This window comes from Caenorhabditis remanei, chromosome IV (assembly GCF_010183535.1).
Source record: "Caenorhabditis remanei strain PX506 chromosome IV, whole genome shotgun sequence".
NCBI lineage: Eukaryota > Metazoa > Nematoda > Chromadorea > Rhabditida > Rhabditidae > Caenorhabditis > Caenorhabditis remanei.
In genome coordinates, this window is record NC_071331.1 from 361211 (window position 1) to 385589 (window position 24379).

Below are 24379 nucleotides of genomic sequence, written 5' to 3' on the forward strand. Positions count from 1 at the left end.
ATAAATAATTAGTCGACCTCCTCGAACGTTTGTCCTCCAGCTCCTCCGGCGGCTCCTGGGGCACCAGCGCCTGGTGGGGCTCCTCCGGCACTCTGCTTGGAGATGATTGGGTTGGCGAGTTGTTCCAAGTCCTTTTGTTGGTGTTCGAACTCTTCCTTCTCGGCGGTTTGGTTGCTGTCGAGCCACTTGAGGATCTCGTCGCATTTGTCCTCAACCTTCTTCTTATCTTCTGGGCTGATCTTGTCCTTGAGCTGAAAATGAAGTGATTTAGAAAAAGGAAATCTAATATTTCGAGATGAAACTAACCTTCTCGTCTTCGATAGTCTGCTTGAGGTTGAAGGCATATGACTCGAGTTCGCTCTTGGCTGCGATGCGGTCCTTTTGGGCTTCAATGCCGGCCTTGAATTTATCGGCTTCATTGCCTATTCGCTCTATATCATCCTCGGAAAGACGTCCGTTGTTGTCAGTGATGATGATCTTGTTCTGCTTTCCGGTGGACTTGGAAACGAAAGAAAATGAGGGGAAAATCGTTGGTTGTGATCCTTCGTAGACCTGGATCAAGACTCCTGATTTGGTTGAGTTCTTGGTAAAGGTTTGAGCGGTCTTGGTTGGGATGGTGGTGTTTCTCTTGATGAGAGCAGTCATGACACCTCCGGCAGTCTCAATACCGAGAGAAATTGAGACTCCTCCGGCACTCTGGTAAAGCTTGGAGATGATTGGGTTGGCGAGTTGTTCCAAGTCCTTTTGTTGGTTTTCGAACTCTTTCTTCTCAGCGGTTTGGTTGGTGTCGAGCCATTTCAAGATCTCGTCGCATTTGTTCTCCACCTTTTTCTTATCTTCTGGGCTGATCTTGTCCTTGAGCTGAAAATGAAGTGATTTAGAAACCGGTTGAAAAAATCAAAGTAAACATACTTTTATTATCTCCGTCTTGAATTTTAAAACTCTTCTCATTAAGTCCTTTCTTGCGTTATCAGTCAATCGCTGCTGTTTTAAGGTGTTTGAGAGTTCATAACGCATATCTAACGCTCTCTGCTTTTCATAACCACTCAACATAATCCAATCTTTAGCTTCTCTTGACATATCTTTCACAAATATTGTCTCCGATTTGTCTCCGGAGAGTGTGGCTGCATAAATAGATGCTCCGACAGTTATTGCTTCCTCCGGAAGCCCCTGGTATAACTTTTTTCCTGAAAAGAAATCAGAAAGCGACCGTCTGAGTTTCGTGAATCCAGCGAACTCTCCGACGAGAATGATGTCGTATACCTGAAAATAATATTTGTAAAAAAGTTCGAGATTATTGTTAAGAACCAGTGTGTGCTCTCGATATTTTTTTATCGGGAGATCAGGATTTCGAGAGATCTCGCGAGAGATTCCTCGAGAGATCTCTCGAAAATTTCTCGAGAGATTTTTGAGTCTCTCGAAATCTCTCGAGAGATTTTCGAGAGAAACCGAGAGATAACTCAAAGACTGCTCCAAAAAGAGCATAGTGCGAATTTCGACTCTGGGACATTGCTAACGGACATTTCGAAACCGGACATTTCGAAACCGGTGAAACATGAATACCTTTTATTTTTGAAAAAAGGGTATTATTGTGGTTCCAAGGGGTTCGACACCGGCCATAGCATAACATTTTTGCATTCTGTTTTTGGCTTTTTGGTACAAATCTGACAACCAACGGGTTCGACCGCCAATGGTGGAAAAATGTTTTTGTTTTTTTTGTTTTCAGCTTTTTGGTACCAATCTGAAGACCATAGTTTGATCCCCACTGCGGAAAATAAAAAGTTTATTCATTTTTCACCGGTTTCGCAATGTCAGGTTTCGAAAACTAGGAAATAGTCTGTCAAAAGATTGATTTCTCTCGAGAAATTTCTCGAGAGATCTCTCGGGATGCTCTCGAAGACACACACTGTTAAGAATTAAGAAACTGACAACACATGGGAAGCGAAACAGTAGGGTTATGTCTTAATTATATTTCCTCAATTTATATCGGCAAGAACTACATGAACTAAGGCCGGAACAGACGTGGAAAGACCTAGATGGAAGGCCGGTGTTATAACTTACTTGGCTCTTGTCCATCTTGGCGTCACGGAGGGACCTAACCACAGGGCACATGATGTTTCTGAAAAGATCAGCGCAGATCTCATCGAACTGCTCTCTTGTCAAATTCATGAAAAAACGGTAATCCTTGAAAAAATACTCGATTTCTATTGATGACGACCGCATACTCATTAAACTTTTGCAACATCGCGCACACTCTAGTGTGATTAGTCTTTGAGCACGCTGATCACTACTGATATCCACTTCACTCTCATTCAGGATCGTATCTCGGCAAAAGTTGAAAATTCTGCTCTCGAAAGATTTGCCACCAACGTTTCGATTGCAACAAGTAGACTTCACCTCGAAGATTTCGTCATCAATGGATACAACAGAACTGGTGACATAATCTCTATTGATTACGTATACAATCACATTGCGCTTTCTATGTCTCTGATTATTGATTTTGTAGGCAATGGCTGCTGCGATAGGCTCGCTGATAATATGTAAGACGTTGAGTCCAGAGATGGTTCCGGCATCCTTGGTGGCCTGACGCTGCGAGTCGTCGAAGTAGGCTGGGACGGTGATAACGGCGTCCTTGACGGTGCTTCCTAGGAAGGCTTCAGCGGTCTCCTTCATCTTCAAGAGGAGCATAGAAGAGATCTCCTCAGGAGTGAAGATCTTGGTCTCTCCTTTGTACTCGACCTGGACATTTGGCTTGGCTCCTTCGGCGGAGATGACCTTGAATGGCCAATGCTTCATGTCCGATTGGACTGCTGGGTCGTCGAACTTGCGTCCGATGAGACGCTTGGCATCTGAAATTCGAAAATTGATATTTATATACAAAGCGGTGGCACTTTCGCTTATTTTTTCAAAACAAAACTCCAAAATGACTAGAGACTATAGAGGAAAGTATGAAAATAAAACTAACCGAAGACGGTGTTATGTGGGTTCATGGCGACCTGATTCTTGGCGGCATCTCCAATCAGACGCTCGGAGTCGGTGAAAGCGACGTACGATGGAGTGGTTCTGTTTCCTTGGTCGTTGGCAATAATCTCTACCTTTCCGTGCTGGAAGACTCCAACGCAGGAGTAGGTAGTTCCGAGATCGATTCCAACTGCGTTGTGCTTGCTCATTTTACTGAAAGAAAATGAGATTGAATTGGAGAAATTCGAAGAGAAAGAGGATAAATCGACGAAGAGGGCAAGGGTCAATAAAACTAACTGAAAATATCTACTTTTATATTTGAATCAAGTTTACAACAAGACAAATTTGTTAAAAATCCATCTAAAACCAACAACAAAGAAGAATGACGTTAATCTCAATAACTAGACTGGATTTTTCTAAAATTTCGAGGATACACGCAGTTCAACAACGGGAAACTAGTACCTCACAGTTAATAATAACGTAGAACTCTTCTACCGTTAAAAAACTCCTTTTTCGCGCTAAGAAGCCAATAAAAATACACATTTTCATAGTTTTTAAAAAAACTGGACTGGATTTTTTTCTGAAAACGTCCAAAAATAGTTTCCCCGGTCGGGTGAACGTTTTTGACAGAAACCCATGGTTTTCATAGCTTCAGAAAGTGGAAAATTATCGTGTTTTTGGAGAAACCTTGAAAAAAATCTCGAATTTTGCAAGATTTTCGCATATAAATGCTCATTTAATTTCAATTTAATTTTTAGAATAATGTTTTTCCCTCAAAAACTTGTTGAAGTAACCTTTTTAATCTTAAAAAATGGCTTTTTGGGGAACTACTTTTCCAAAAATTAATTTTTCCTCAAAATTTTAAACGCGGCTGTACTGGTCTCGCCGCGATTGGGTTACTGTCGCACACGTTTCCTGTGTGTCGGCGAGAGAGTGGGCAAATGAGGGAAACGCAAATCCAATGATGTAGTTTGAATTGTAGTCATTTTAGTGCCATTCGGGTTATTTATAAAGAATTTTTCTTTTGTCTATCCTGTAAGTTTCGACATTTTCGCTTCCTTTTCACTCATTTTCGAATGGAAAATTGTTGCAAATCAGTTTCTTTGTCAATTCTTGTTTGCCATTGTGTTTTTTCTGCTGAATTTCTTTTGAAACACTATTTTTTTACTATATTGTTTACAATAAGTCTCTTCTGATTTGCTACTTTTCTTGATATTGGTTCCTAATCCCAATCAATTTTCAGCCACCTTCTCCGCGGGCTGCCCGTCTCGTCTCTCACCCAAAGAAAACCATGTCGCATCTCAACTACGAGACCCGTCTCCCACTTGAACAAGCCACCATCGATCACTTCATGGGTCTTCCAGCCCATCCATCCAAGTGTCAGGCGACATACGTTTGGATCGATGGAACCGGAGAACAACTTCGTGCCAAGACCCGTACGTTCGACGTGAAGCCAAAATACGTTTCCGAGTACCCGGTCTGGAATTACGATGGATCGTCGACAGGACAAGCCGAGGGTGACAACTCGGATCGCTACTTGAGACCGGTCGCCGTGTTTCCTGATCCGTTTTCGGGAGGACACAATGTATTGGTAATGTGCGACACTTTGGATAACGAGATGAAGCCAACAGGTGAGCACAGGGGTCTCTTCTTCTCTGGGAGAGTTTGCGTCACCGAGAAATTACTTCTCTGCGTCTCTCGCACTCCCACACTCCTTTCATCTATTGACTCCGCCCATTCTCCTTTTCCCATGCTTGCAAACCGGGACGACAGCTGAAAAGTATACCAAAATGTAGATCTCGGCGAGTTCTATGCCCATGACATACTAGGGGCCGGATGGCTAATTGTTAATGTGCCGCGGGCCGGGCTAGAATGGTTTTTGGTTAATTTAGCGTTTTTTTAAACACTTTTGCCCCGCCCACGGTACATTAACGACTAGCCATCCGGCCCTCGCTAGGTCACAGACATAGAAATCGCTGAGATCTATATTTTGATATACTTTTCAGCTCATAATATTGTGTTTTAAGTGAGTTACGCGCTGGACCGTGTCAGCCCGGTTTGCAAGTATGTAAATTATTTATCTGCGTCTCTCGCATTCGCACACTCCTTGACTACGCCCATTCTGCTATTTTCCATTTTAATTTCTTTAATTTCAGTCACCAATCATCGTCAAGCCTGTGCCGCCATCATGAAACAAGTTGCCGATCAACACCCATGGTTCGGAATGGAGCAAGAATACCTGATTGTCGACAGAGACGAGCATCCACTCGGATGGCCGAAGCACGGTTACCCAGCACCACAAGGAAAGTATTACTGCGGTGTTGGCGCCGACCGTGCTTTCGGACGTGAAGTCGTCGAGACTCACTACCGCGCATGCCTTCATGCCGGTATTAACATCTTCGGTGCAAACGCTGAAGTAACTCCAGGACAATGGGAATACCAGATTGGAACCTGCGAAGGAATCGATATGGGAGATCAGCTCTGGATCTCCAGATACATTCTCCACCGTGTTGCTGAGATGTTCGGAGTGTGTATCTCGCTCGATCCCAAGCCAAACGTCACAATGGGTGATTGGAATGGCGCCGGATGTCACACGAACTTCTCCACGTCGGAAATGCGCAAACCGAATGGTCTCACAGCAATCTGCGAAGCGATGAAAGGGTTGGAGAAGACGCATTTGGAGGCAATGAAGGTGTACGATCCAAACGGTGGACAAGACAACTTGCGTCGATTGACAGGACGTCACGAGACCAGCCAAGCTGACAAGTTCTCGTGGGGAGTCGCCAATCGGGCTTGCTCGATTCGGAATTTGATTGTAAATTAAAATCTCTCACCCTCTACAGCCCACATACTCACTCATTGCATGTACTAGTCTGTAATTTTGATCCCCCCGCCATTCTCAAGGCTTAAAAACTTGTAAAAAGAATGAATGCATGTCTCGGAAACTCTTTGTTTTTATTACTTCTTTCAGAAAGTGGAAGAAATATATTAAGAACTTTCAAAATATCCACTTTGCTCTGCCTACTATTGCATATATTAGAAAACTCTTTCTCGAAACTAGACTTAGGACTCTCAAAGGGATACGAAGTGTAGTTTAAAACTAACCAAGTCCTTCCGAACCGTCTGTTGGAATCGTGAGACTCTGTTCAGAATTTGTTGGAGTCCCGGCAGATCAACTCGAAACGTTCTGTCGACTGTTTGCAATCTTAATTCCAGAAGCATCTTCGGCAACATAATTCTAAAAATGATATTTATTTAGAAGTCATACTGAATCCAATTACCTTTTGCGACATATCGCCTTCCAAATACTTCCAAAGATTGGAAGCAACTCGTTTCCATGCACCTGGGAGGCTCATTCTGGAATTCCTTTTTTCGATTTAAAAAAAGGAAAGTTAGGAAAAGAAATAAAAAGGAAAGCAACAAACTCTGAGTATCCAGATAGTTTGTTGTCTTCCCATCCCATTATTTATAAAACAAATAAACGAATTGCAAGTGAAGGAAAATAGTCTCAGAAGACAAAAATAAATTAACGGAAGTGTGAACATTATGGGTAAAAGAGGAGTATTTGGACAATGACTGGAAGTAAAATACGTGAATTGACTTTTACGAACAAAAATTGAAATCAGAGTGAGTACTACTTTTTAAGACGATCTTTATTGAAGAATGGCACAGTTTTTGAATGTTTATATCCAACGTATCGGTTCTTAGACTATGATCAGGAAACGATATTAACTACCTATATTCACATAAAAATTATAAAAGAAAATTTGATATGAGAGAGGAGAGGTAGGAACAAAACCGAAGAAAATATGTTTTATGAACAGGACACCGAAAACAAAAGGTAAAAATCAATAGGGAGTGCGTAAACTGGATGAATAAGTGCGAGAAGGGAAGATAGAAAGACAGTGCTGTGGGACGTTACAATAGGACGAGACTAATATGTAGTATGGGCAAGGTGGAGAACAGAGCTGTGCGGAATTCCTTCCTTCGACTTCCTTCTTCCGGGTTTTTTTCACTTTTTTATTCCTTCTTCCTTCTTCCCTTTTGAAAAATTTTATTTCCTTCTTCCTTGCTCCTTCTTCCGTTGAAAAGTTTACTAAAATTTTGTAATTTTCGACGGAATTTTGGCGGAATTTTGGTGGTTTTTGACGGAATTTTGTATGAAACAACATCAAAATTCGTTTTCAGAGATGACTAGAAAAAAGTTCCCTCAAATTTGTCATTTTCAAAATTAAAATCCGATTTCCCGGTTCGGAACCCAACTTCTTTCTTCCTTCCTTCTTCCTTCCTTCTTCCTTCTTCCGGGCTTTTTTCACTTTTTTCTTCCTTCTTCCTTCTTCCCTTTTGAAAAAGTTATTTCCTTCTTCCTTCTTCCTTCTTCCTTTATGAAAATTTCACTTCCTTCTTCCTTCTTCCTTTTCAAAAAATTTTACTTCCGCACAGCTCTGATGCATACCCTCCAGAATCCTACGGCGCACAGTTTCTCTCTCACAATCTAGTACTTTAAGGTCAAGCGTAAGATGGTTTCCAGGATGTTTCTTCTTTGAATGTTTTGCCCAGGTAGTAAAAGAATACGATTTACAATCAAGCTTTTCTTCCGCTTTTGCGTGTTTATTGTATTTCTCAGCTAACAGTCGCCCACTTTCTCCAATACACGGTATCCTAGGATGATTTTAGGGGTAGATTACGTCATCAAACGTGGAATGTTATGATAATGAAAAGAAATCAAAACATGTGTTTCACACTATTTTCGAACAGTTTATCGGATAATTACATAGAAAGGAATGACATGAGAGAAGAAGTTAACAGTTTGAAAAAAATTGTGAAAACAAAGAGAATGATGAATTGTTTAAAAAGTTGAGCACACTCTTTGTGTTATAACTCGTTTATATTAAGACCGGAATCTATGATTTTTGGCTCAAATGGAAGCTGTGATCAATCGCAGAAATTCTATGAGATTCGATCTGTGAATAAGAAAAAATCTGGTTGATAAACTGAGTGTATTCGAAAAATAAGTGTTTTCAGTTCATTTTTTGAAAGGATGTAAATATCCAACCGAAAAATCTGCAAAAACTCACATGTTCAAAAATCTTCTCATGCGTGAATTTTTGATTTATTTTTCATTATCGTGACATTCCACTTTTGATGACGTAATCTGGCCCTAGAATCGTTCTAGGAGATCGTGCAAACAAAACTTCTCCACACACGCAGGTGATATGGTATGTATATAATTCCACGTCTGGCACACGATCCTTAACCAATCTGCGAACAGACTCTACATTGCCGACGAACACATCGTTTGTCTTTTAACCAGAGTGTTTTTGAGAGAGACACCTTTCAGTTTAATGACTCTTGCTTCCAGGCCCACTTTTTTAAGGGAGCTGCGGACCAGGTTTGTGATTTGCTCTGAGATATACGGTATAGGAATGACAGGGACGTAGGAGTGTATATCTATGTCGCTACGCCTGTTGGCATCATTTTGTCTTCTGACAAAAGTTTTATACCCATTTTTTAGAAGGATATTTTCAGCTACAGTCCCAGCCATAATCTTATTCCACAGGAGGTTTTCGCTCATAACTTGGTTTAGTTTTGGTCGGATTGACCTGAAACTTGGGGAAAACCTTTATTATAAAGTTTTCTTCGTTTTTGAATAACATTCTGGGTGAAAAATCATGTTTCACAAGTTTTTTGTAAAATTTTCGAAAATCAAGAAAATCCGAGAAATCACATATTTTTATTTCCATGACCGGTGTATCAAAAATAGAGTGTATGATTAGTGTTTATGATTGTTTTCTAATGAAAACGGTCTTGATGTTTATTTTTTGACCACCGAACCACTACTCTTGACTTGTTAACCATATCTTCCAGGCCATCAAAGTTGGTAGTACTAATATTTGGAATTTTGAACTTCAAACATCTGTAAATCTTGTATTTTTGTGGAAAACATTATTCAGTTATGGCAAAGGAGAAAAATGTGGAAAATATTTATGTAACACTCTTATCTCGATGGACACCGTAAATCACAGTACCGGTCAAAAGGTTGGCCGTTTTCAGTTGAAATTGTCTAGCTTGAGAGTGTGTCATGGTAATATCATGTATCTCGACGTCGACAGCTAATAAACCTATTGTACCTGAACCAGGGTTGGGAAATTCCGGGCCGGCCCCGCACGGACCGCCAGCCCGGGTTAGGCCGGGCCGAGGAAAATTTTTCAGTCGGCCCGGCCCGGAATTTCCCAACCCTGACCTGAACCCTAGTCTTATCCCTTATTATTTGTTTCATTTTTTAACCAATAGAGTAAGTTCATCCCCTCCCTCAGAGACACCCCGAACGGCATGTAGTAGCCGTCCGATCAATGTTCTTCTATTTCAACAGACTCATTGCCGGTAGACTCGATTTGGTCCACACACGCCTCCCAACGTCTTCTATTCATCCAATAAAAACAAATGTCATATCTGATCACCGTCTCCTTTTCCTCCTCATTTGCCATACCTCTTCTCTCCTCTCATCGCCACAAAAATCAATGTCTTCGGAATTCCCTTTATTCAGACTCCCATTGATAGTACTAAATCATGGTCTTAAATTGATGACTCCATTCGAAATGTAAGTGTTCTTTTAATATAAATACACTCCAATTGTCAATTTCAGATTATCTCTGTCACTATGCAGTAAACGGTGTAAAACAGTCTGTCAGTCACTTCGAAACCAACTGAAATGTAAAGAGAAAGCAGTGAAATTTCAATTGAAATTTTCAAAAAAGAGAGAAATACAATTAGAATTCAATTATTATCCAAATACTCGATGGATTTTTGAATCGGAAAAATTTATGGCTACAAAAGTGAATCGAGAAACAATTATTGATAAATTATACTCGATTTTTCAACAAAAAAGTTTAGACAACCATAAGTTCTCGGAAACAACATACGGGGTTCATATACCAAATTGGATTCCAACTGAACGTTCTCTGGAGGCTATTAGGTCAGTTATAAGTTCACCTGCAATTGAAATCACGGACGTTCTCATTGTCTGAGTTTTTGAATTTCATTTCAGAGATCACATCGCTGGGGAGGAGAAACTTCTGAAATTTTACGTACCCATGGAAGATGGATGTTTCGGTTTCCGCACATTCATCAATCATCTATCTTTCATTTTCAATATAACACTGACTGATCTGGAACTTCACTTTCAAGACTTTACACGAGATGAAAACGAGATAATAATTGATTTATATTGTGGAAATACTACAAGAAACACTAATTATGCGAAAAAGTTGACACTGGTTGGAGAATCAGTGAGCACGCCAGGAGATGATGAATTAGTTAATCACATTCTGAATCGACAAGAGGCGGAATGCAAACTGACACTCGACATGCAGTCTTTTACATTCAATATCAGAAGAAGTCAATTCCGATACATTCCAAACCAACTAGTTATTCAGAATCCTAATTGGGTCACTAGCAGTGACATCAAATACTTCAATTCATTTTCTGTACTCATTTTTTCTGCACACTCAATTATGTGGTGGTGGTATGTGGAAAATTTGATTGAAAGATGGTATTTCGGATGGACGCCGAACTGGACAGTAATGATGATCGAGTTTCTATTCATAAATATAGACGATATCATAAATAAAATTAGAGAAAGGTAAAGAGAGATAGAAATTTCTTTCAAAAACATTAAAAATCATTTTTCTTCAGAATTCCGGATTCCGACCTGCTCAGATCTGAAGAAACAATTGAGGGTCCAGATGGTCTTTCACATAGAATAAAATATTCTATTAATCGCGAAGATGGAATAATTGCAGAGTTTCTCGTAGAAAACAATAAATATCTATATATCAGATCCAGAGATAACACTGATATTTCACTCTCCACATTCATCACGAAAATCAAACCAATGATGTGATCAATAATAATTGAGCTGAAGAAAGGACTTCATGCTCTTATAATCCGTTTAAATCTGTAATCTCAACACTCTGCTCCATTGTATTCATTTATCCGCACGATACTGTATATTCCTGACTCATGACTCCTGCAACTAAAACTTTGTAATAAAGTCTGTAATTTCCGTTCTAATGCATTCATCTTCCACAAACACATCACCATATTTGTCCAGGTTCGAGAAATGTCAAGGCTCAATGAGCACACACAATATCAGTATCTCTTTTCTTATCAATCCCGTAATCCGAAACGACGTAATTTCTCATTTCATTCGCATCCAACCCATCACAACCCCCAAAACACAAACAAACGGGCGGTCAGTTGGCTAGCCGCCCGTAAGAAGAAAGGTGTCCAAAACTGTATTCTTTTTGCTCTGTGCTCCTCTTTGTTGACCATCTCTCTCTCCCTTTTCGAATAAAGAAATTCAATCTTCGCCCCCTCTTTTTATCACCTTCTCCATTTGTTTCAATACGAATGCTCTCTCTTTTTGGACACCATTCATGGAAAAACAGTCTTTGATCGTATTTTTCCAGTCTTGGCAAGATTCTCTTTTATTGTGTATCACTAGCTATATTTTTACATAGAAATTGATAAATATACCATGCCACGTGGCTTTGAATTATTGCCACGTCATCGGAAATGATCAAAATTGTTCACATTCAAATACACCAGATAGATCATGAATAGATCTTTATTTTTGCAGTTGACAACTTTTTCATTGCTCCGCCCACTTTTGAGATATGCGGGATTTGAATACAAAGACATCATTCTCTTCTTGAGATGATATAGAGCAAGAACTAGAAAAATTATTGAAAAGTTGTCAACTACTAAAATAAAGATACATATGTGTTTGGTCTACTCCAAAGTGTAAATTCAGTAAATTCAAGACCCCTTAGGATTTCACTAGAGCATCAATAATTGCTCATTTTGTTTGAACCTAATGTTTTCTTAAAGATCTAACCTAGTTCTTCATTTTTGTAGTTGACAGTTTTCTAATAACTCAGATAGTTTTTGAGATATGAGCACCTAAAATCGCTTCTTTGGGTTTTTTGTTTTAAAAAAAAACGTCTAACTTTGAGAACTCGTCTTATGCTTCTATACAATTGAAATTTTTCAAAATTACAATTTTTCAATAGATCTAACCTAGAACTCTATTTTTCAAGTTGACTTCTTTTCCATAGCTCATCTAGTTTTTGAGATACGCGCCTTCAAACATCGTAGACCCTCTCCTGCGCATCAACTTTGGCTGTTTTCAGTGGAAAATGAAGTTTGCCAGTGTATTTCGGCATCACTTCATTATTCGAGAAACTCAATTCTGTATGAACTGAACAGAGCAAAAATAACAAATAATTTTTGTAGTTGACCACTTTTTTCTAGGAACACTACCTTGAAAGTTATAGATTGTTAAAGTGAAAAGCTCCAAGGAGAAACGTCTTTGACAACCTGTAACTTCTATCGCAGTGTTCCTACAAAAAAATTGTCAACTACAAAAATGATGTGCTATTTTTGCTCTGTCCAGCCCAAACAAAATAAAATTTGTGGGACAATCCGTTGACACCGAAATACACCCTCAAATTTGGTCATTTTCGAATGAAAACAGAAAAAGTTGAATACTTTTTGAGCGGTGCCATACATCTTTCTGTGTGTCTGTTTGTCTGCAATTTGATGGATTACTACAGCCACATGGCTAGTATTCCTAGTCCCTCTGTTTTTTGTTGCTCTCTCTCTCAAGAAGTGGTTTCTCTACACACAAATCTGATGTTCACGAATCGAAACCACTTCTATTTCGCACCTCTTTCCCATATTTGTCTCTCTCTTTGTTTCCGAGACATCATGCTTCAACTCCCCGTAATCCTTTTCGCTACAGTAATCCTGACCACAAATACAAGGAAAAGTCGAGACGAAAAAGGGGGAAATGCAACAATTTTCCCTCTCCTATCACTCGATTTACACGAGAAATTGGCGAGTGGTCGGGGCGATTTGGGTGTTGCAAGTATGGAGTTTCAGCCGTTTTGCAACATTAATTTCAGATAAAAATATATTTTTTTTGAGAGTTTCGAGTGGATTTTTTCAAATAAAAAATGCATAAAAATAAAGAAAAAATGATAAACATTAGATTATTGCTTTGATTTTCACAGGAAGCTTGCTGTTTTTCAAAAACGAATATTGTTTCAATCGAGAGGAAAACTTTCTCGGAGAAACGTGAGTTAACTCGAGTTCTGAAGCTTTAAAAATGTGAAATTCGTTTAGAAAATAGAAAACTCGAGGAACATCTTCAAAGTTTAGTTTCTGTATTAAATTACTCATTTTCGATCATTAAAGTACTGATAATTTGTGTTCCAAGCAATTTTCCGCCTTCGAAATCGAATATGTTTTTTAAATGTCAAAAATTACGGTAGCTCCAATAATACCAGTTTTCCGATATCTTTTTCGGAACATGGATACTGTGAATACATTGTTTATTTTGAAAATGAATACAAATCAGAAAGAAATGACAGAATTTATGTATTACAAGTTTGGGTGGTAGTGAAAATAATGCGGATAAATGAATGCAATAGAGCAGAGTGTTGAAATTACAGATTTAAACAAATTATGAGAGAATGAAGTCTTGATCATCAGTTCAAATATTATTGCTCACATCATTTCTTTGGTCATCGAGATGAATGTGGAGAGTGAAATATCAGTGTTTCCTCTGGCTTTGATATATAGATATTTATTGTTTTCTACGAGGAACTCTCCAATTGTTCCATTGCCACGACGAATAGAATACTTTATTCTGTGTGAAAGACCATCTGGTTCCTCAATGGTTTCTTCAGATCTGATTGCGATTAGTCCAGCTGAGATTCTGAAGAAATATAATATTTAATGTTTTTGAATGAAATTTCTATCTCTTTACCCTTCTCTAATCCTGATTATGCAATCGTCTATATTAATGAATATATGCTCTATCATTGCTAGAGTCCATTTTGGTGTCCATCCAGAATACCATCTTTTAATCATAAACTCTATATTAAATTGATGTATTTTTGAATTGTATATCCAAATAGCAAACGAATCGAAGCGCCTAAGTTCACAACAAGTGAGCCAGTCGGAATTTCGAACGATCAATTGGTTAATACTGTATCGAAGTAGGTCTCCACGGAAAAGGAATTTAGAAGTTGGTTTGATGTCGAGTGTCAATTGGCATTTCGCCACTTGTCGATTCAGAATGTGATACAGTACTTCATCATCTTCTGGAGTGTTCTCTGATTCTCCAACCAATGTCAATGCTTTCACACAATTCCTGTCTCTTCTGTTCCCACAATATGAATCGATTATTATTTCGTTTTCTTCTCGTGTAAAGTCTTGAAAGTGAAGTTCCAGATCAGTCAGTGTGATATTGAAAATGTAGGATAGATGAGTGATGTACTTTCTAAGGATAAATATATCATAGTCATTGGATATGTACACTTTCAGATATCGATTCACCATTGAGTTGTTTTCTCTACAAAATTGATACTAATTAATATAATTATATATAATTAGTCATGACGGACTGACCTGAATTGTTCCTGAGGAGTATATTCTTCAGTTGGAATCCAATTAGTTACAAACAAATCATTCCTTGAGAATCCAATCTCCTCCTTTCCACTGATTTGGAAAATTGATAAAATCCATCGAGTATTTGGATAATAATTGAATTCCAATTGTATTTCTCTCTTTTTTGAAAATTTCAATTGAAATTTCACTGCTTTCTCTTTACATTTCAGTTGGTTTCGAAGTGACTGACATACTGTATTACACCGTTTACTGCATAGTGACAGAGATAATCTGAAATTGACAATTAAAGTGTCTATATATTAAAAGAACACTTACATTTCGAATGGAGTCATCAATTTAAGCCCATGATTTAGTACTATCAATGGGAGTCTGAATAACGGGAATTCCGAAGACATTGATTTTTGTGGCGATGAGAGGAGAGAAGAGGTACGGCAGATGAGGAGGAAAGGGCAGGTCAGATAGGGCAACTGTTTGTGCACGATGGATAGAAGACGTTGAGAGGCTCATTGTGTGTTCAGAACAGGCATATAGTGAACCAAATCGAGTCTATCTGCCATACCTCTCCTCTCCTCTCATCGCCACAAAAATCAATGTCTTCGGAATTTCCTTTATTCAGACTCCCATTGATAGTACTAAATCATGGTCTTAAATTGATGACTCCATTCGAAATGTAAGTGTTCTTTTAATATAAATACACTCCAATTGTCAATTTCAGATTATCTCTGTCACTATGCAGTAAACGGTGTAATACAGTATGTCAGTCACTTCGAAACCAACTGAAATGTAAAGAGAAAGCAGTGAAATTTCAATTGAAATTTTCGAAAAAGAGAGAAATACGAATGGAATTCAATTATTATCCAAATACTCGATGGATTTTCGAATTGGAACAATTTATGGCTATAAAAGGAAATCGAGAAACAATTATTGATAAGTTATACTCGATTTTTCAAAGAAAGACCTCGGATAGACATGAGTTGTCGGAAACAACATACGTGGTTCATATACCCAATTGGATTCCAACTGAAAGGTCTCTGGAGGATATTAGGTCAGTTATTTCAGTTCATCTGTAGGTGATGACGGGTTTTGATAAGCTAGAGCTTTGAAATCATCTTTACCGATAGTTAGCATGGACGTTCTCATTTTTTAAAATTGTGAATTTCATTTCAGAGATCAAAATGCTGTGGAGGAGAAAAATTTGAAACTTTACGTACCCATGGAAGATGGATGTTTCGATTTCCGCACATTCATCAATCATCTATCCTACATTTTCAATATAACACTGACTGATCTGGAACTCCATTTCCAAGACTTTACACGAGAAGAAAACGAAACAATCATCGATTTATATTGTGGGAATAGAAGAGACACTAATTGTGTGAAATCACTGAAATTGATTGGAGAATCAGAGAACACTCCAGAAGATGATGAAATACTGTATCACATTCTGAATCGACAAGTGGCGAAATGCCAATTGACACTCGACATCAAACCAACTTCCAAGTTCTTTTTCTATGGAGACCGATTCCGGTACAGTACTGACCGATTGATCGTTCGAAATTCCGACTGGCTCAGTTGCACCGAACTTGAATGCTGCAATTCGTTTTCCGTCTGGATGTTCAATTCAAAAATAAATGAATTTAATATAGAGTTTATGATTAAAAGATGGTATTCTGGATGGACACCAAAATGGACTCTAGCAATGTTAGAGCTCATATTCATAAATATCGACGATTGCATAGACAGAGTTAGAGAAAGGTAAAGAGATAGAAATTTCATTCAGAAACATTAAACATTATGCTTCTTCAGAATCCCAGCTGGACTAATCGCAGTCAGATCTGAAGAAACAATTGACGGCCCAGATGGTCTTTCACACAGAATAAAGTATTCTATTCCTCGTAACGATGGAACAACTGGAGTGTTTCTCGTTGTAAACAATAAATATCTGTATATCAAAATGAGAGATAACACAGATGTTTCACTCTCCACATTCATCACGAAAATCAAACCAATGATGTGATTAATAATAATTGAACTGAAAATCAATACTTCATGCTCTCATAATTTGTTTAAATCTGTTCTTTCAACATTCTGTTCTATTGAATTCATTTATCCGCACGGTACTGTATATTCCTGACTACTGACTCGTGCAACTAAAACTTTATAATAAAGTCTGTAATTTCCGTTCTAATGCATTCATCTTCAACAAACACATCACCATATTTGTCCAGGTTCGAGAAATGTCAAGGCTCAATGAGCACACACACAATATCAGTATCTCTTTTCTTATCAATCCGAAACGACGTAATTTCTCATTTCATTCGCATCCAACCCATCACAACCCCCAAAACACAAACAAACGGGCGGTCAGTTGGCTAGCCGCCCGTAAGAAGAAAGGTGTCCAAAACTGTATTCTTTTTGCTCTGTGCTCCTCTTTGTTGACCATCTCTCTCTCCCTTTTCGAATAAAGAAATTCTATCCTCGACCCCTCTTTTTATCACCTTCTCCCTTTGTTTCAATACGAGTGCTCTCTCTTTTTGGAGACAATTCATGGAAAAACAGTCTTTGACCGTATTTTTCCAGTCTTGGCAAGATTCTCTTTTATTGTGTATCACTAGCTATATTTTTACATAGAAATTGTGAATATACCATGCCACGTGGCTTTGAATTATTGCCACGTCATCGGAAATGATCAAAATTGTTTACATTCAAATAATGCAGATAGATCATAACTGGATCTTTATGTTTGTAGTTGACAACTTTTTCATTGCTCCGCCCACTTTTGAGATATGCGGGATTTGAACTCAATGTCATCATTTTGTTTTTGAGGTGCTCGAGTTTATAGAACCGTATCTCAAAAACTAAAAGAACTATCAAAAAGTTGTCAACTACTAAAATGAAGATATGTGTCTAATCTAATCAAAAAGTGTGAATTCAGTAAATTCCACGTTTTGGAAAACCTGGAAAAAGGTTATCAAGGTTGACTATTTCTTCACACAAAACCGTACTTTCGGTGGAAATCTCCCAGTTTAGGATCTCACCAGAGCATCAATAATTGCTCATTTTGTTTGAAATTATATTTTTCTAAAAGATCAAACCTGGTTCTTCATTTTTGTAGTTGACAGTTTTCTAATAACTCAGATAGTTTTTGAGATATGAGCACCTAAAATCGCTTCTTTGGGTTTTTTGTTTAAAAAAAAACGTCTAACTTTGAGAACTCGTCTTATGCTTCTATACAATTGAAATTTTTCAAAATTACAATTTTTCAATAGATCTAACCTGGAGCTCTAATTTCCTAGTTGACAACTTTTTCATAGCTCATCTAGTTTTTGAGATACGCGCCTTCAAATATCGTAGACCCTCTCCTGCGCATCAACTTTGACTGTTTTCAGTGGAAAATGAAGTTTGCCAGTGTATTTCGGCATCACTTCATTATTCGAGAAGCTCAATTCTGTATGAACTGAACAGAACAAAAATAGCAAATAATTTTTGTAGTTGACCACTTTTTTCTAGGAACACTACCTTGAAAGTTATAGATTGTTAAAGTGAAAAGCTCCAAGGAGAAACGTCTTTGACAACCTGTAACTTCTATCGCAGTGTTCCTACAAAAAAATTGTCAACTACAAAAATGATGTGCTATTTTTGCTCTGTCCAGCCCAAACAAAATAAAATTTGTGGGACAATCCGTTGACACCGAAATACACCCTCAAATTTGGTCATTTTCGAATGAAAACAGAAAAAGTTGAATACTTTTTGAGCGGTGCCATACATCTTTCTGTGTGTCTGTTTGTCTGCAATTTGATGGATTACTACAGCCACATGGCTAGTATTCCTAGTCCCTCTGTTTTTTGTTGCTCTCTCTCTCAAGAAGTGGTTTCTCTACACACAAATCTGATGTTCACGAATCGAAACCACTTCTATTTCGCACCTCTTTCCCATATTTTTCCCTCTCTTTGTTTCCGAGACATCATGCTTCAACTACCGTAATCCCTTTCGCTACAGTAATCCTGACCACAAATACAAGGAAAAGTCGAGACGAAAAAGGGGGAAATGCAACAATTTTCCCTCTCCTATCACTCGATTTACACGAGAAATTGGCGAGTGGTCGGGGCGATTTGGGTGTTGTGTGGATTGTGTACAAGTGAGTTGGTGGGAAGAAGAAGTACGCTCCATTGAGAATATTTTCAGCGGTACTTCAAACATTGACACTAATCCATCCTACGTGGATAGGCAATGACGAAGGTGGATATTTCGGATTGTATGATTACTGTGGAACCAGCGAGTGTCCATGGAACCCTTTCAGGTACTGGAATATTAGCACGTTTCTTACAACTGCGCTCTACCGAAACCGAATAACATTTTTCAAGGACATTTCGGTGGAGCGCAATTGTGCCGAGCTAATACCAAGGATACGATTTTTAGAAAAAAAAAAAACAATTTTTAAAATTTAGATTTCGCCGCCTGGATTTCTGGTTCCAACTATCCGCACTGGCCGTTCTGATAGCCACCGTTTTGAGTTTTCTCGCCATTTTCTTCATTTTGGTATAAATTTTTTTCTTTTTGAAAAAAGTATTCAAAAGTTAAATTCCAGCTCCAAGTACTTCTTCGTGATCGTCATGTCTTCACAGTTTGCTCTTGGCTTCATTTTGTGGCTTGTGAGTTTTTTGGATATGCAAGTGTGCTCTATTGATAACGCGTTTGCAAAATCTAGAGTTTCAGTTGAGAATTCTACAGTAACCCAGATGTAAAATCTCCCTAGAGCGCACTTGCAACAAAGTTTTTGCTTTCTGATAAAGTTGCAAGTGTGCTCTATCGGAATTCTAATGCTCCACGTGTCTTTCAAAAACCATGACTACAGTAACCCTCCTCGAATTCCAGTCCTCGCCATGTCTGCCGGTTGCCTCCTCTACCCTCAAGGCTGGGAAAATCCACGTGTCCGAGAGATCTGCGAGTCTCGGTCATATAAATTAGGCCTTTGTCAAATCCGATGGCCTTATATTCTCGCAATCGTACTGGTCTTTGATCAACTAACTCTTGCCTGTCTCGGATTCGCGTTGGCACTCAAAAAACCACCACGGATTCCCGAGTTGAGCTCGTTGACCGGTAGGCTATCGTGCTCCACCACACTCTGTTTTATCTCTATTTTATTTCAGGACCTACCGTAATCAGCAACACAATTCAACCGGTGCCCCGACCACGTAAAATGTCACTTCAAGACTCTTTTTATTCACACTCTGGATCTCGTTTAGAATTGTAATTGTAATCCATCATAATTATATTATCGTCTCGACTTTTTCCCCAAATGAAGTTGATTTATTGCATCTAGATACTACAGTACACCTGATCAATCATTTTCTAATCTTATCTAATCTAACAGGGTCCCATTATATAAGGCATCCTTGATGGTCATTGTATCCACAACGTCATGCGCTTGTTGATTTTTGTTACTATTATTCTCCTGGTCTCAGGAATCTCAGGAAATCGTAGATTCGGATTCGGTGTCAAAAGTGAGTCATTTTCTTCTTCAATTTCTTTCAATACTTAACTAAAATCCCTTCAGCCTGCCCGAAAGGATGGCTCCAATTCCAACGCCACTGTTACATCCGTCAACCGGACACCCTCGACTTCAAGGGAGCGATGGAGAGCTGTGCACGTCAGGGAGCCACTCTCTTCCAATTCGACTCAACTTTTGAGTTCGCTGCCGTTCGGAACCTCTTCCCAGATTACATGTTCACTTGGCTTCAGGCGGAAATCGAGGAGGAATTGTGAGTGTGTGTTTGCGGACTAGGCGTTTGATTTCACGACACTCTGTTGTCTCTGTGGTCTCTTATGGAAAAGAGATGAGAGGGGGAAGAGTGAGCAATATAGGCGGCCTAGATGGAAAAAGGAAAAAGCTAGAAGAATCTAAAAATAGAATAGACGAGGAAATCTCTCAAGATTTCCAGTGGGAAAACTTGGAATCCACGTGGATCTATCTACAAATCATTCCCGGGCGGTTCATAAACTATCCCAGTCGACTTCTGACAATAAAAACCCCCTAATTTGCAGAGAATGGCTCTACGAACCATACGAAGAGAAAATCAACGGAAAGAACACAGTCGCCACGTGTATCGCCTTCTACTCGTCCCCAACCAAAAGCTACAACTACTACTATCCATGCACATCCCGCTTCCACTCAATCTGCGAAAAGCCCCTCGACGCTTTCCATGTATGGGTGGCTTAACTTGTTTATGTGTATCTGCTCTCTTTGAATAAATCATTTCTCTCTCGTTCCCATAGAAACCTCTGAAGCAGGTGTTCACTCTCTCACCATCTGTCGCAATACACCTTCGAGAATCATCTAATTGGTCGGAATCACCCAGAAAAAAAGCGAAAAACGCGTCAAAGTGTGTGTTCACGAAGTGTGTTTGTTTGTGGTCTCTCTCCCTCCCATCTGTTATCGAAAAAGAAACCCGATGAATCAGACATCAAAAGGAAAAATCGAGAAGGGTGTAGAAATGAGGAAGAGGTGAATTAAAGATGAGAAATGATTAGGAATGAGGAAAGAACAACTGGAATCTTCGAGAATCTTAAAGTTCCTATAAAACATGGAGGCAAAGAGCTGAAAAATGTAATCTCCTTGGGTTTCTAATGTGGAAAATTTTATTTTTTGAATATTTCGGCTAACATTTTATTGAAATGCACTTTTTTTCTACCTAAAAATTGAACAAATTTTCATTTTTCTTGCAATTTTTCGAAAATTGTACTCTCCCTGCCCTTCAGACGTACTTTTCTATGATTCAAAAGTCACTCTGTAGATCGATCAGCCCATCATTCTGATTTCGAAAGGCAGAGCGACGAGAGACCACAGTGAACGAGGAGACGCAGACATTGAGCCTAACGCGCCGCGAACCTTCCAGACCTCCCAGACGCCCCGCCCCAAAATTGCATTTCTAGAATTTTTTTGAATCTTTTTAAAAACTATACCATAAAACACCCCTTTTAATTGTCATTCCGACAATATACTTTTTCTTTAAAACAACTCAGTATAAAGCGCGCAATGCATTGCGAAAGTGTGGTGCGCGCTCTTACCTCCCTTTTTAGTCGCGAACATTCTCTGCGCAAGCATCTCTTCTTCAGTTCTGAATTTTCTACCCTTTTCTGTAGAGAAACTCTCCCAATCTATGCTCCTTTTTCAGGTTTTTTCCCAATTTTAGTGTTATTCGATAGCTCTAGACTAAATCTTCCCAAAAATTGCGAAAAAACCGTATTTTTATCGATTTTCCCAAGATTTTTCGAATACTTTGTGAAAATTCGAATTTTCTAGATTGCCGCTTCGCCCGTCGATTTGTTTTATTTGCGAAATTTAGGCCGATTTCTCATTTTAAAATTATTTTCTCCGTATTCGCTGCATTTTCCGCTCGTTTCTTCGTCGATTTATCCTCTTTCTCTTCGAATTTCTCCAATTCAATCTCATTTTCTTTCAGTAAAATGAGCAAGCACAACGCAGTTGGAATCGATCTCGGAACCACCTACTCCTGCGTTGGAGTCTTCCAGCACGGAAAGGTCGAGATCATTGCCAACGACCAAGGAAACAGAACCACTCCATCGTACGTCGCTTTCACCGACTCCGAGCGTCTGATTGGAGATGCCGCCAAGAATCAGGTCGCCATGAACCCACACAACACCGTCTTCGGTTAGTTTTATTTTCATACTTTCCTCTAGTCTGTAGTCATTTTGGAGTTTCGCTTTGAAAAAATAAGAGAACGTGCCACCGCTTTGAATATCATTCTCAATTTTCGAATTTCAGATGCCAAGCGTCTCATCGGGCGCAAGTTCGACGACCCAGCAGTTCAATCGGACATGAAGCATTGGCCATTCAAGGTCATCTCCGCCGAAGGAGCCAAGCCAAAGGTCCAGGTCGAGTACAAGGGAGAGTCCAAGATCTTCACTCCTGAGGAGATCTCTTCTATGGTCCTCTTGAAGATGAAGGAGACCGCTGAAGCCTTCCTCGGAAGCACCGTCAAGGACGCCGTTATCACCGTCCCAGCCTACTTCAACGACTCGCAGCGTCAGGCCACCAAGGATGCCGGAGCCATCTCTGGACTCAACGTCCTTCGTATCATCAACGAGCCAACTGCTGCCGCCATCGCCTACGGACTCGACAAGAAGGGACATGGAGAGCGCAACGTTCTCATCTTCGATCTTGGAGGTGGTACCTTCGATGTGTCCATCCTCACTATTGAGGACGGAATCTTCGAGGTCAAGTCGACTGCTGGAGACACCCATCTTGGAGGAGAAGACTTCGACAACCGTATGGTCAACCACTTCGTTGCCGAGTTCAAGCGCAAGCACAAGAAGGATCTTGCATCCAACCCACGTGCTCTTCGTCGTCTCCGCACAGCTTGCGAGCGCGCAAAGAGAACTCTTTCGTCCTCATCCCAGGCTTCGATTGAGATCGACTCTCTCTTCGAGGGAATCGATTTCTACACCAACATCACTCGTGCTCGTTTCGAGGAGCTCTGCGCTGATCTCTTCAGATCCACCATGGACCCAGTCGAGAAGTCCCTCCGTGACGCCAAGATGGACAAGAGTCAAGTAAGTTATATCACCGGCCTGCCATCTAGGTCTTTCCTCGTCTGTTCCGGCTTTAGTTCATGTAGTTCTTGCCGATATAAATTGAGGAAATATAATTAAGACATAACCCTACTGTTTCGCTTCCCATGTGTTGTCAGTTTCTTAGTCGTCTTAACAATAATCTCGAACCATTTCACAAATCTTATTTTCAGGTCCACGACATCGTTCTCGTCGGAGGATCCACTCGTATCCCAAAGGTCCAGAAACTTCTTTCTGACCTCTTCTCCGGAAAGGAACTCAACAAGTCTATCAACCCAGACGAGGCTGTTGCCTATGGAGCTGCTGTTCAAGCCGCCATCCTCTCCGGAGACAAATCGGAGGCTGTCCAAGATCTTCTCCTTCTCGACGTTGCCCCACTTTCTCTCGGTATTGAGACTGCCGGAGGTGTCATGACTGCTCTCATCAAGAGAAACACCACCATCCCAACCAAGACCGCTCAAACCTTCACCACCTACTCCGACAACCAACCAGGAGTCTTGATCCAGGTCTACGAAGGAGAGCGTGCCATGACCAAGGACAACAACTTGCTTGGAAAGTTCGAGCTCTCCGGAATCCCACCAGCACCACGTGGAGTCCCACAAATCGAAGTTACCTTCGATATTGATGCTAACGGAATCTTGAACGTTTCCGCCACCGACAAGTCCACCGGAAAGCAGAACAAGATCACCATCACCAACGACAAGGGACGTCTTTCTAAGGATGACATCGAGCGAATGGTCAATGAAGCCGAGAAGTACAAGGCCGACGATGAAGCCCAAAAGGACCGCATCGGAGCCAAGAACGGACTCGAGTCATATGCCTTCAACCTCAAGCAGACTATCGAAGACGAGAAGGTTAGTTTCATCTCGAAATATTAGATTTCCTTTTTCTAAACCACTTCATTTTCAGCTCAAGGACAAGATCAGCCCAGAAGATAAGAAGAAGGTTGAGGACAAATGCGACGAGATCCTCAAGTGGCTCGACAGCAACCAAACCGCCGAGAAGGAAGAGTTCGAACACCAACAAAAGGACTTGGAACAACTCGCCAACCCAATCATCTCCAAGCTTTACCAGAGTGCCGGAGGAGCCCCACCAGGCGCTGGTGCCCCAGGAGCCGCCGGAGGAGCTGGAGGACCAACGATCGAGGAGGTCGACTAATTATTTATCTTCTTTTTTGATCTCGGTTTTTATCCTTATTCTCTTTTCCCCAAATCCCCTATATTATCGATCTTTTGCCCCCTCTCCCAAAACGTTATTCACCTTTTGCCCCCTCTCCCAAAACGTTATTCACCTATTATGGTGAACAAATAAAAAATTAAATATTAAAATAAAATGTGTTCTGTTCTTT

At 39.8% G+C, this 24379-nt stretch overlaps 12 protein-coding genes across 12 annotated transcripts; 6 read left to right on the forward strand and 6 right to left on the reverse strand.

Annotated features, from left to right (window-relative positions):
- Nucleotides 1-8: 8 nt before the first annotated feature.
- Nucleotides 9-3170, reverse strand: GCK72_012046 (uncharacterized protein; the record flags this gene model as incomplete). Its single annotated transcript, XM_053728814.1, has 5 exons — nt 9-251; nt 307-861; nt 913-1263; nt 2062-2849; nt 2966-3170. The coding sequence occupies 5 exons, from the start codon at nt 3168-3170 to the stop codon at nt 9-11; spliced, it is 2142 nt and encodes a 713-aa protein (XP_053583586.1).
- Nucleotides 3171-4252: 1082 nt separating this feature from the next.
- GCK72_012047 (uncharacterized protein) lies at nt 4253-5785 on the forward strand (the record flags this gene model as incomplete). The annotated part of the gene is made up of 2 exons (XM_053728815.1): nt 4253-4592; nt 5118-5785. The coding sequence occupies 2 exons, from the start codon at nt 4253-4255 to the stop codon at nt 5783-5785; spliced, it is 1008 nt and encodes a 335-aa protein (XP_053583587.1).
- Nucleotides 5114-5638, reverse strand: GCK72_012048 (uncharacterized protein; the record flags this gene model as incomplete). Its single annotated transcript, XM_053728816.1, has 1 exon — nt 5114-5638. The coding sequence occupies one exon, from the start codon at nt 5636-5638 to the stop codon at nt 5114-5116; it is 525 nt and encodes a 174-aa protein (XP_053583588.1).
- Nucleotides 5786-9482: 3697 nt separating the features above from the next.
- On the forward strand, nt 9483-10864 carry GCK72_012049 (uncharacterized protein; the record flags this gene model as incomplete). The annotated part of the gene is made up of 3 exons (XM_053728817.1): nt 9483-9562; nt 10010-10603; nt 10657-10864. The coding sequence occupies 3 exons, from the start codon at nt 9483-9485 to the stop codon at nt 10862-10864; spliced, it is 882 nt and encodes a 293-aa protein (XP_053583589.1).
- A 2669-nt stretch (nt 10865-13533) lies between these two features.
- On the reverse strand, nt 13534-14834 carry GCK72_012050 (uncharacterized protein; the record flags this gene model as incomplete). Its single annotated transcript, XM_053728818.1, has 4 exons — nt 13534-13744; nt 13796-14383; nt 14440-14709; nt 14755-14834. The coding sequence occupies 4 exons, from the start codon at nt 14832-14834 to the stop codon at nt 13534-13536; spliced, it is 1149 nt and encodes a 382-aa protein (XP_053583590.1).
- A 195-nt stretch (nt 14835-15029) lies between these two features.
- On the forward strand, nt 15030-16456 carry GCK72_012051 (uncharacterized protein; the record flags this gene model as incomplete). Its single annotated transcript, XM_053728819.1, has 4 exons — nt 15030-15109; nt 15155-15484; nt 15607-16194; nt 16246-16456. 4 exons carry the CDS (start codon nt 15030-15032, stop codon nt 16454-16456), a joined length of 1209 nt encoding a protein of 402 aa, XP_053583591.1.
- A 2030-nt stretch (nt 16457-18486) lies between these two features.
- Nucleotides 18487-19693, forward strand: GCK72_012052 (uncharacterized protein; the record flags this gene model as incomplete). The annotated part of the gene is made up of 6 exons (XM_003103526.2): nt 18487-18577; nt 18625-18739; nt 18888-18978; nt 19028-19091; nt 19315-19539; nt 19590-19693. The coding sequence occupies 6 exons, from the start codon at nt 18487-18489 to the stop codon at nt 19691-19693; spliced, it is 690 nt and encodes a 229-aa protein (XP_003103574.2).
- A 168-nt stretch (nt 19694-19861) lies between these two features.
- Nucleotides 19862-20659, forward strand: GCK72_012053 (uncharacterized protein; the record flags this gene model as incomplete). Its single annotated transcript, XM_003103448.2, has 3 exons — nt 19862-19943; nt 19997-20201; nt 20485-20659. The coding sequence occupies 3 exons, from the start codon at nt 19862-19864 to the stop codon at nt 20657-20659; spliced, it is 462 nt and encodes a 153-aa protein (XP_003103496.2).
- A 1229-nt stretch (nt 20660-21888) lies between these two features.
- Nucleotides 21889-22128, reverse strand: GCK72_012054 (uncharacterized protein; the record flags this gene model as incomplete). Its single annotated transcript, XM_053728820.1, has 1 exon — nt 21889-22128. One exon carries the CDS (start codon nt 22126-22128, stop codon nt 21889-21891), a length of 240 nt encoding a protein of 79 aa, XP_053583592.1.
- On the forward strand, nt 21907-24189 carry GCK72_012055 (uncharacterized protein; the record flags this gene model as incomplete). Its single annotated transcript, XM_003103378.2, has 4 exons — nt 21907-22111; nt 22226-23013; nt 23205-23885; nt 23941-24189. The coding sequence occupies 4 exons, from the start codon at nt 21907-21909 to the stop codon at nt 24187-24189; spliced, it is 1923 nt and encodes a 640-aa protein (XP_003103426.1).
- GCK72_012056 (uncharacterized protein) lies at nt 22222-22704 on the reverse strand (the record flags this gene model as incomplete). The annotated part of the gene is made up of 1 exon (XM_053728821.1): nt 22222-22704. One exon carries the CDS (start codon nt 22702-22704, stop codon nt 22222-22224), a length of 483 nt encoding a protein of 160 aa, XP_053583593.1.
- GCK72_012057 (uncharacterized protein) lies at nt 22852-23896 on the reverse strand (the record flags this gene model as incomplete). The annotated part of the gene is made up of 3 exons (XM_053728822.1): nt 22852-23063; nt 23126-23745; nt 23790-23896. 3 exons carry the CDS (start codon nt 23894-23896, stop codon nt 22852-22854), a joined length of 939 nt encoding a protein of 312 aa, XP_053583594.1.
- Nucleotides 24190-24379: the final 190 nt, after the last annotated feature.